This window comes from Camellia sinensis, chromosome 7 (assembly GCF_055761805.1).
Source record: "Camellia sinensis isolate YWXY chromosome 7, ASM5576180v1, whole genome shotgun sequence".
Lineage (NCBI taxonomy): Eukaryota > Viridiplantae > Streptophyta > Magnoliopsida > Ericales > Theaceae > Camellia > Camellia sinensis.
Genome location: NC_138967.1, coordinates 55,291,169 through 55,301,736, shown reverse-complemented (window position 1 = coordinate 55,301,736; position 10,568 = coordinate 55,291,169). Strand labels below are relative to the sequence as shown.

Genomic DNA, 10,568 nt, shown 5'->3' with positions numbered 1-10,568 from the left:
AATATTTTTTTAAAAAATTTTGCATTTACCTTAGTCTGATCTGTTAGTCTCTTTGCTCCACAAGGCTCTCAACCTTTGGGGAAGCCTAAAGGTCACAAATTTGCCTTAGCATTTCGATCAAGCCTTGGCTGCATCTGCCTACTTGCTTTTGGGTTCGGATTTCTTCTCTGGTGGAGGCAAAAACGCCACCAGCAAATATTCTTTGATGTAAACGGTTAGTAAAAAAGGATATGATAAGATTTGAGAAAAATCCTAGGTTATAAAAGTCTGCTACAGTAATAAAAACAAACTGTTTATGAAAATTTTCAAAACAACTTCATAAACAAGTATGCCTTGGAAACTTGAAGAGGTTCCAATTCAGAGAACTTCAGAGCGCAACAAAAAAATTCAGCAGCAAGAGCATAATTGGGAAGGGTGGTTTCGGAAATGTGTACAAAGGGTATCTCCAAGATGGGACCGTTGTAGCTGTGAAAAGGCTCAAAGATGGAAATGCTGTTGTAGGGGAGATTCAATTTCAGACTGAAGTCGAGATGATCAGCCTAGCAGTGCACTGTAATCTCCTTAGGCTTTATGGGTTTTGTATGACATCAAGCGAAAGGCTTCTGGTGTACCCCTACTTGTCCAATGGGAGCGTTGCTTTGCGTCTCAAAGGTGAAAAAAAAAAGAAAAAAACATTTATCATTGCTATTCAAATCATACATAGTTTGCTAAAAAACAATTAACCATCTAAATGTTACAAATTGCTTGACAATGACAATATTATATTTTTGCAAAGGGTTCTAGCCATTGCTTGATAATAAATGTACTTTAAGGCGGTCTGCATGGTTCATTTGTTGTATGTGGGCTTGACCAATGACACATGCTTTAGGGAAACATGCAAACGAGCCTAGTCAATCTTAGTACTAGGTTGTTCAAATTTGGCTTGAAAACTTAATGGGTTTCAAAATGTGTTCATGTTTAACTTGTTTACATAACGAGTCAATCTCAAATGAGTTTTTAACGAGCTGAATACAAGTTGAGTTTGAGTAGCTTCATTTTTACAGTGCATATAAGTTTATTGACCCAAGTGGTAGATTGTTCAAGCTTGGTTTAAAAACTTACCGAGATTTAAAATGTGTTCAAGCTTTTAATGATCCGAATGCAAATTGAGCTAGAGTAGCTTGGTTTGTTTAACAGCCGTAAACATATACTCCGTTGCCTTATCTTGTTTCAACCATTCTTGACTTTTCCCTCTATCTTCGCTTGAGCAAACAAACAGTTTTTAGTATTGGAACGTTAGATTCATACTTATCTGTCTTGCATTGTAGCTAAACCAGCTTTGGATTGGGGTACTAGGAAAAGAATTGCATTGGGTGCTGCTAGGGCTCTACTATACCTGCACGAGCAGTGTGAGAATATAGAATATATTATTGTGTGTTGTGTACAAATTAGAGTCCTATTAGAGACATGATTGTGTTAGAGTCATGTTAGAGACATAATTATAATTGTATTTGTACTTTCCTTTTTGGTTTAGGATTTAGGGCTTTATAATCTAAGGTGTTAAAATCCACCTACTCTCCACCTACTTCACCCACTTAAACCTACTCCACTAAACCTAACCCACTACACCACTACCACCTCACCTACTCCACTAAACCTAACCCACTACACCACTACCACCTCCACTTCACCTACTCCTTACCTACTACACACTCACCCTCTTCTATATATAGGAATCATGAATCATTGTAATAGATATCAATATATCAATCAATAATAATACATACAATTTATTCTCTCTCTTTCTCTATACATTATTTCTTACATGGTATCAGAGCTGGTTTAAAACCTAGTATTTTCGCTTCCCCGGCGGGCGGCAACCTCACCTTAGCCGCCCGCCGGACCTCAACCTATTCCGCTGATAAAATCAACAAAGATTTGTGCAACTGTAGTCATGTGTGAGGCTGATGGAGAAGAATTCTTCACCTCATATGACGAGACAGTCTGGAACTGGAAACACTGCAACATTCTGCTCTGGAATTCTGCAGCAGCTAGATTATAGCTTGGTTGAGTGCCAAGCTTTGGTTCTTCCACCCACTCTTGAACTTGCCCAGCAAAGTGTGAAGGTTCATGCTTGTGTTGGAGGGACTAGTGTGCGCGAAGATCAGCGCATTCTCTCCAGTGGGGTTCATGTTGTTGTTGGTACTCCTGGTCGTGTGTTTGACATGTTGCGGAGACAATCACTTCGCCCTATTTACATCAAAATGTTTGTCTTGGATGAAGCTGATGAAATGCTGTCACAAGGTTTTTAAAAATCAGATCTATGATATTTTCCAGTTGCTGCCACCCAAAATCCAGGTTGGGGTGTTCTCAGTTGCTGCCACCCAAAATCCAGGTTGGGGTGTTCTCTGCCACAATGCCACCAGAGGCTCTTGAAATCACCAGGAAATTCATGAATAAGCCTGGAAAGAGAAAAAGCTCATGCTAGGATTTGCGAAGTGATTCGCTGCAGGAATTTTGGCTTTGGATGAAACCCTTACCATACTCCACTCATTCTCTCCAACTGTTCTAACTTTTTATTTTTATTATTATTATTATTATATCAAATAATCAATGCACTCATGTTCCCCACTAACAGTGTCCACTTTTGACCCAAACCATTTTCAATCCATCATTTCTCCTTCACCTTTTGCACCCCACTCACCGACTCTCTCTCCACTTTATCACATGGGTTTGTCCCTCTCTCTCCTCCATTTGATTTCAAAAATCACTTATTTTTATTTATTTTTTCCAAGTCACTTTTCCTCTTTTTTAAATACCCCACTTTATTTTGAAACAATCGCACTGATGTTTTTCATATAATCCATCTATAAATATTTTTTATCTATTTTCTTTCTCCCTTGTTTTCTTTCATTTTATTTTTATTTTTTCAACAAAACACTCCCAAAAAAAAAAAAAAAAAAAAAAAAAACAACATTTTACAAACTTGTCATTTCTTCATGCCGGGGATCAACCCCGATCAGCATTTTACACCATAAAAAAATAAAAAAAATAAAAAAAATAAAAATAAAAAAACACAAAACAAAACAAAACACAACCAACACAAATCAGAACAGTGGGATTTTTCTTCTCGCCTATTCTGCCGGTCTTTTCTTCTTGCCACCGTCTTGGGCGGCCCTTGCCGGTGTTGCCTCCGTGTTTCCCACTCCACTGGGCATGATCACTACTCCCTGCTCCTCCACTGCAGCATATGGCGGCCCTCCAAATCGGAACATAAAACTGGCCTTCCGCTTCAGCTCCTTGTTTTCCGCCTTTAGCACACTTATCTCTGCTCGCGCATCCTTATACATGCGTTGGAGCAGAGCCAGTTGGGCGTTTAACTGCTGCACCTCATTTGTCCTACTCTGCAGCCGGTTCGACAAATTTGTAACCGCAGTCATGGTTTCCACACATGACTTCAAGGTATAATGATTGGCCTCCACATCCGACTGCACCGCCATTTTTTGCTCCACCGACCGCATCGGAAAGTTCAACGGAGCAAAACCAGAGGTGTTTGGTTGAGGTTCACTGGCCACCGCACCAGTTATTTCTCTTGTGGACTCGTTCAGTTCTGGAAAGAGCGTGAGCAGACCACGGGAAGAGGAGGCCATGTTCTGGGTAGCTGGACGGGAAGAAGAGGCCATGTTGCTGAGTGTTTCAGAGACGGGTTGGTTACAGAGTATTACAGAGTTTCTTTCTCAGCAAAGGAAGAGTTGTTTTCAGAGGATTTTCAGAAGTTTTTTTGTCTGCCTCAGCCTCAGCATCAACCTTGGTTAAATAGCGAGGCAGCCACGCGTATCGCGTGCCTCTTGCCACCAGACGACAAAACGGGCGTGCAAGCCAAGGCGCCCACGTGCCTCGCCATCATGTCCGGCACACCTTTTGATGAATTGGGCACGCCTTTTGATGGCACGCCTTTTGACAAAATTGGGCACACCTTTTGAGGGTGCAACTTCTACAACGGTCCGACATGACCCTATAAACTGTCCCGACATTAATTTCGGTTAGCTCCTTTATGGGTCCGACAAGACTCTGTAAACTGTCCCGACATAGATTCCGGTTAGTTTCTACAAGGGTCCGACAAGACTCTGTAAACTGTCCCGACATAGATTCCGGTTAGTTTCTACAAGGGTCCGACAAGACTCTGTAAACTGTCCAAACATTGATTCCGGTTAGTTTCTACAAGGGTCCAGTAAGACTCCGTAAACTGTCACAACAACTGTCACCACATTGTCTGCTACAACGGTCCGACATGACCCCATAAACTGTCTTCTACAATGGTCCGACATGACCCCATAAACTGTCTTCTACATCGGTCTGACACCGCCATCCAGTGTCCTCTACACCGTTATGACACCACCATACAGTGTCCTCTACATGGTTATGACACCCCCATACAGTGTCCTCTACAACGTTATGACACCACCATCCAGTGTCTTCACCAATGGTCTGACACGACCATACAGTGTCTCTTATCCTCTTTTATTTTTATGTATTTTCTTGTTTTGTTACTCTCTCCAAACTCAAGTTGGTTAGTTCCTATCCCCCTTGAGTTTGCGGGGGGCTGTTAAAATCCACCTACTCTCCACCTACTTCACCCACTTAAACCTACTCCACTAAACCTAACCCACTACACCACTACCACCTCACCTACTCCACTAAACCTAACCCACTACACCACTACCACCTCCACTTCACCTACTCCTTACCTACTACACACTTACCCTCTTCTATATATAGGAATCATGAATCATTGTAATAGATATCAATATATCAATCAATAATAATACATACAATATATCAATCAATAATAATACATACAATAATAATACATACAATTTAAAATCCACCTACTCTCCACCTACTTCACCCACTTAAACCTACTCCACTAAACCTAACCCACTACACCACTACCACCTCACCTACTCCACTAAACCTAACCCACTACACCACTACCACCTCCACTTCACCTACTCCTTACCTACTACACACTCACCCTCTTCTATATATAGGAATCATGAATCATTGTAATAGATATCAATATATCAATCAATAATAATACATACAATTTATTCTCTCTCTTTCTCTATACATTATTTCTTACATAAGGTCTGATTGTAATCTTTGATACATTGAATATATGAGATACAGAAAGCTATTCAGAAATCTTACATGGTATCAGAGTCATTCTCTAATCCGAAACCCTAGAGCCGTCTCCATTACTCTCTTGTTCATGTTCGTGCTTGCTTCTCCCAGGCTCATTCTGGTTCGACTTTGGTGTGTGATTGTGCCTCATCTCAGTCGACTCATCTGCTCATTCTGGTTCGTGACCCATCTGCTCTTGATTGTGCCTTGTCTCAGTCAACCCATCTGGATTTCTTCTCTGTTTGTGCTATTTGGTAGTCGCACCCATCTTGGTTTTGCAAGACTTCGACCCATCTCTAGTTCAGTCTGTCGAAACCTCTAGTTCTCTTTCTGGTTCGAAGCTCTTTGGACAAATTTCGCGACCTAGTTGATTCGCAAGTCTTTGACTCGCGACTTCTTCTGGCTGCTCTCTGCCTCGCGATTGTCCCTGGTGTATGGTTCTCTGGTTGCTTCGTCGCATCTGTTGGTTGCATTGAAGTGAAGTTACCTTTCAGCTTCTCTCACTCCAAAGGGTTATATTTGAGGCTGGTTCGACTCATTGGATTTTTACATCTGAAATCCTCTAATATTGGATTATTGTCATATTATTTTCTGATATTACATTTAGACCTCATACTCTTTTGGTTGTTATACTGTGATGTTGGATATATTGGTTTTGTTGCCCCCATTAGCTTTCAGTTTATTATGATAATGACAGTTTCTGCTTCTGTAAAGCCCAAGAAAGGGCTCATTGCTTCAGATGAGTGTGCCTACTGCCATCAAAGGGGTCATTGGAAGTACCATTGTCCCAAGAATGGATGTCTGTCTGTTCAATCTACTGCCGATTTTACTGCATCTGCTCCGACTCCTGATCCTGACTTAACTTCCTTGACTACTCAGATTAGTCAGCTTCAGCATATATTGTCTAACTCCCAGCCATCTTCATCTACCTCCATTGTTTCATCTCTTCATTCAGGTTTGCTTGGGTCTTCTTCAGGTATCTCTTCGTCTGTCTGGCTTTTTTAATCTAGTGCCTCTCATCATATGACTTCCCATCTCTCTTTACTTCAAAATTGCACTCCTCCTCCTTTTCCTATTACTTTCAATACTGCTAATGGGTCTGGTATATCTGTTATATCTGTTGGGTCTGTCCTGCCGTCTGCTATGTCTGTTGTCTCTATTCCATCTGTTCTTTATGTTCCTCAATTATCTGTCAGTTTATTATCTATCAGTCAACTTGACGCCTCTGGGTTTGATGTTATCTTTTCCTCTTCTATCTGTTCTGTGCAGGATCGGATGTCTAAGCAGCAGATTGGGACTGGTCGTAGAGTTGGGGACCTCTATGTAGTAGAGAGCTTGCATCTGCCTTTGACAACCTCTCCGATTGCTTTTTTCTCTTTTCAGTTAGATTCTCTGTCCAGTCCTTTCCACTTATGGCATTCTAGATTAGGGCATTTGTCTGCTGACCGTTTGCGGCCTTTGCCTCAATCAGGTATCTTGGGAAAAGTTTCTCCTAGTGAACTTACTGAATGTCAAGGGTGTAAACTCGCCAAGATGACAACCTTACCTTTTCGTAAAAGCACTTCTATATCTGATACACCATTTTCTTTAGTTCATACTGATGTTTGGGGCCCTTCTCCTGTTCTCACCAAAGGACGTTCTGTATACTATGTGTCATTTGTTGATGACTACACCTATTACACTTGGGTTTATCTTATGACTCATAAGTCCGATTTCTATCAGATATACCATACCTTTCAGTCTATGATTACTACACAATTTGGGTCTACTATTAAAGTATTACGGTCTGACTTGGGTGGAGAATATTTTAAAACTGAGTTTTGTGAGTATTTGGCCAATTTGGGTACCATTTACCAAATTTCCTGTACAGATACACCTGCCCAAAATGGTCGCGCTGAACGTAAATACCGTCATCTCCTTGAGACAGCTAGGTCTCTTTTTCTCTCTGCCTCAGTTCCGGCTCCATTCTAGGGGGAGGCAGCTTTTCTTCTCAATCGCATGCCTACTCCCATTCTTTCTGGTTGGTCTCCTTATGAGGCTTTGTTTTTCCAACTTCTTAACTACTCCCTCCTTCATGTGTTTGGGTCTGCCAGTTTTGTCCTTCTTCCCCGCAAAGATAGGACCAAACTTAGTGCCCGGTTTGTTCTCTGTGTCTTTTTGGGTTATAGTCCTACTCAGAAAGGCTATCGGTATTACGAACCTGTTTCCCATCGTCTTTATGTCTCCCGTCATGTTTCTTTTCTCGAATGTCTGCCTTACTTTCAGTTTCCTCCTGTCACTGCTCCGGTTTCCAAAGAGGATTTGGTTTACATTGACCCATTTCCTTCTGAGGTACCATCTGATGAGTACATCTCCACAGTTCCTCCTGAGCTTGTTGCATCTTCTCCTCCTACTTCACCTCTGGCTGCTTCTCCTCCTTCAGTTTGTTCTCCTTCTCCGTTGTTAGTTTATTCTCGTCGCAAGGCTCCTCCTCCAGCAGTTGTCTCTACCCCTACTACTGATCCTCCTGCTGCTGCCGACTCTGATCCTGCTGCACACCGATATCCTACTCGAGCGCGTCATCCTCCAAACAGGTTAGGTTGGTCTAATACATGTTTTTCTTCCTCTTATTGTATTTTTTTGTCTGCTATTCACTCTTTTTCAAAACTTCAGTCTTACAAAGAGGCATGTCAGGACCCTCATTGGGTTCATGCTATGGAAGATGAGTTGTCTACTTTACAGAAAACTAGTACTTGGGAGCTGGTTCCTTTGCCTACTGGTAAGAACTTGGTTGGTTATAAATGGGTCTACAAAGTCAAGACTCATTCTGATGGGTCTCTTGAGCGCTACAAAGCTCGTCTGGTTGCCAAAGGTTTCTCTCAGGAGTATGGTATTGATTATGAGGAAACATTTGCCCCTGTTGCCAAGATGACTGCTGTCCATACTTTGATCTCCATCGCTGCTATTCGTTCTTGGCCTCTTTATCAGATGGATGTTAAGAATGTTTTTCTTAATGGTCATCTCACTGAGGAGATTTACATGCGTCCTCTTCCTGGCCTTCACCATCCCTCTGGTCTGGTTTGTCATCTTCGGCGTGCTCTGTATGGTCTAAAGCAGTCTCCTCGTGCTTGGTATGATCGATTTCAGACTGTTGTTACCGAGCTCGGGTTTCATCCTTCTACTTCCGACTCTGCTTTATTTCTGCGACATACATCGGCTGGTTTTGTTGCTCTCTTACTCTATATGGATGATATGATCATCACTGGCTCGGACTCTTTCTGCTATCTCTGAGGTCAAGCAGCATCTCTTCTGCACCTTTGAAATGAAGGATCTGGGTCCATTACGGTATTTTCTTGGTATTGAGGTTGCTTCTTCTCCCAAAGGCTATTTTCTGTTTTAGGCCAAGTATGCTAATGAAGTCATTCATCGTGCTAGTCTTCCTGATACTAAGGTTTCTGATACACCTATTGAGCTTAATGTGAAGCTTAACTCTGTTGATGGTATCCCTCTGGATGATCCCACTTTATATCGCGAGCTTGTGGGTTGTTTAGTTTATTTGACTGTCACTCGCCCTGATCTTGCTTATGCTGTTCATGTGGTTAGTCAGTTCGTTTCTGCTCCTTGCTCTACCCATTGGGCTGCTTTGGTTCACGTTCTTCGCTATCTCAGGGGTACCATCTTTCAGGACTTATTGTTGCCCTCTACTTCCTCTTTGGACTTGGTGGCTTATGCTGACTCTGATTGGGCCGGTGATGTTACTGATCGTAAGTCTACGTCTGGTTTCTATATGTTTCTTGGAGATTCCTTGATCTCTTGGAAAAGTAAGAAACAATCAGTCGTTGCTCGCTCTATTGTTGAAGCTGAGTATCGTGCTATGGCTCATGCCACTGCTGAGATTGTTTGGCTTCGTTGTCTTTTGTCTGATTTGGGTGTCTCTCAGTCCTCTCCGACACCTCTCTATTATGACAACTGCAGTGCTGTTCAGATTGCCCACAATACTGTCTTTCATGAACGGATGAAACATATTGAGATTGATTGTCACTTTGTTCACCAGCATCTGCAGTCTGCCTCTATCTCGCTTCCTTTCGTCCCTTCGGCTTTGCAACTTGCGGATTTCTTCACCAAAACTCACACTACCGCTCGGTTTCAGTTTCTTCTTAGCAAACTCTCAGTGTTTTCTGCTAAAACACCTTGAGTTTAAGCGGGGCTGTGAGAATATAGAATATATTATTGTGTGTTGTGTACAAATTAGAGTCCTACTAGAGACATGATTGTGTTAGAGTCCTGTTAGAGACATAATTATAATTGTATTTGTTTTTTCTTTTTTGGTTTAGGATTTAGGGATACATAATCTAAGATCTGATTGTAATCTTTGATACATTGAATATATGAGATACAGAAAGCTATTCAGAAATCTTACAGTGCGATCCCAAGATTATTCACAGAGATGTGAAGGCTGCAAATACATTGCTTGATGATTACTATGAAGCTGTGGTGGGAGATTTTGGATTGGCAAAGCTTTTGGATCACCAAGATTCACATGTCACAACTGCTGTCAGAGGAGCCATGGGGCATATAGCCCCGGAGTATCTCTCAATAGGCTAGTCATCAGAGAAAACTAATGTTCTTGGGTTTGGAATCCTTCTACTTGAATTGATCACCGGTCAAAGAGCTCTCGAATTTGGGAAAACAGCAAACTAGAAAGGAGCTATGCTTGATTGGGTGAGCAAAAACAAGTGTTTTTGATAATTTTGAACTCTATACATTTGCCTCGTACATTTGACTGATGGGTATATCATTGCAGGTTAAGAAAATTCATCAGGAAAAGAAACTTGATGCGTTGGTCAACAAGGACTTGAAAAACAACTATGATCGGATTGGGCTTGAAGAAATGGTTCAAGTGGCTCTCTTGTGTACCCAATATCTTCCGAGTCATAGACCCAAGATGTCTGAAGTAGTTAGAATGCTCGAAGGAGATGGACTTGCAGAGAAATGGGACGCTTCACAAAGAGTTGACACAACCAGGTGTAGAGCAAATGAGTTCTCTTCTTCAGAGCGGTACTCTGATCTCACAGACGACTCATCCTTGCTCATCCAGGCAATGGAGCTATCAGGACCTTGGTGATCAAATTCTAGAAGAGAAACATGAAAATAAATCTGTCACAGAATGCAACAGCAAGACTATATGTGTGGAAATGAGTTTGTTGTATAGTATCATGATATTCTCAAAGCTTTGGAAAGTGGTGGCAAATTCTGACTGTATAGAATCTGATTTCAGTTACTGACATTTAGGCCGCCGTGTTTACGAGTTCCTTATTTTCTTTTTTCTTTTGGGTATTGATGAGTGAAGGAATTTTCTGGTTGTTTCAAACTTGTAAGAATAATGTTGTAAGAAAACAAGGAATGAGCTTTAAGAGTTGTTTTCT

The 10,568-nt window shown here is 41.5% G+C and overlaps 1 protein-coding gene and 1 long non-coding RNA gene across 2 annotated transcripts; one reads left to right on the top strand and one right to left on the bottom strand.

The window, feature by feature from the left end:
* Positions 1-4,091: 4,091 nt before the first annotated feature.
* LOC145795105 (uncharacterized) lies at positions 4,092-5,556 on the bottom strand. Its single transcript, XR_014335339.1, has 2 exons — positions 4,936-5,556; positions 4,092-4,705 (listed from the first exon to the last, which is right to left on the bottom strand). It is a non-coding gene; the product is annotated as an uncharacterized LOC145795105 (long non-coding RNA).
* Positions 5,557-6,186: 630 nt separating this feature from the next.
* On the top strand, positions 6,187-10,267 carry LOC145795823 (uncharacterized). The gene is made up of 9 exons (XM_082880738.1): positions 6,187-7,094; positions 7,332-7,411; positions 7,523-7,695; positions 7,816-7,932; positions 8,071-8,220; positions 8,543-8,680; positions 8,750-8,906; positions 9,542-9,696; positions 9,947-10,267. Exons 1-9 carry the CDS (start codon positions 6,187-6,189, stop codon positions 10,265-10,267), a joined length of 2,199 nt encoding a protein of 732 aa, XP_082736864.1.
* Positions 10,268-10,568: the final 301 nt, after the last annotated feature.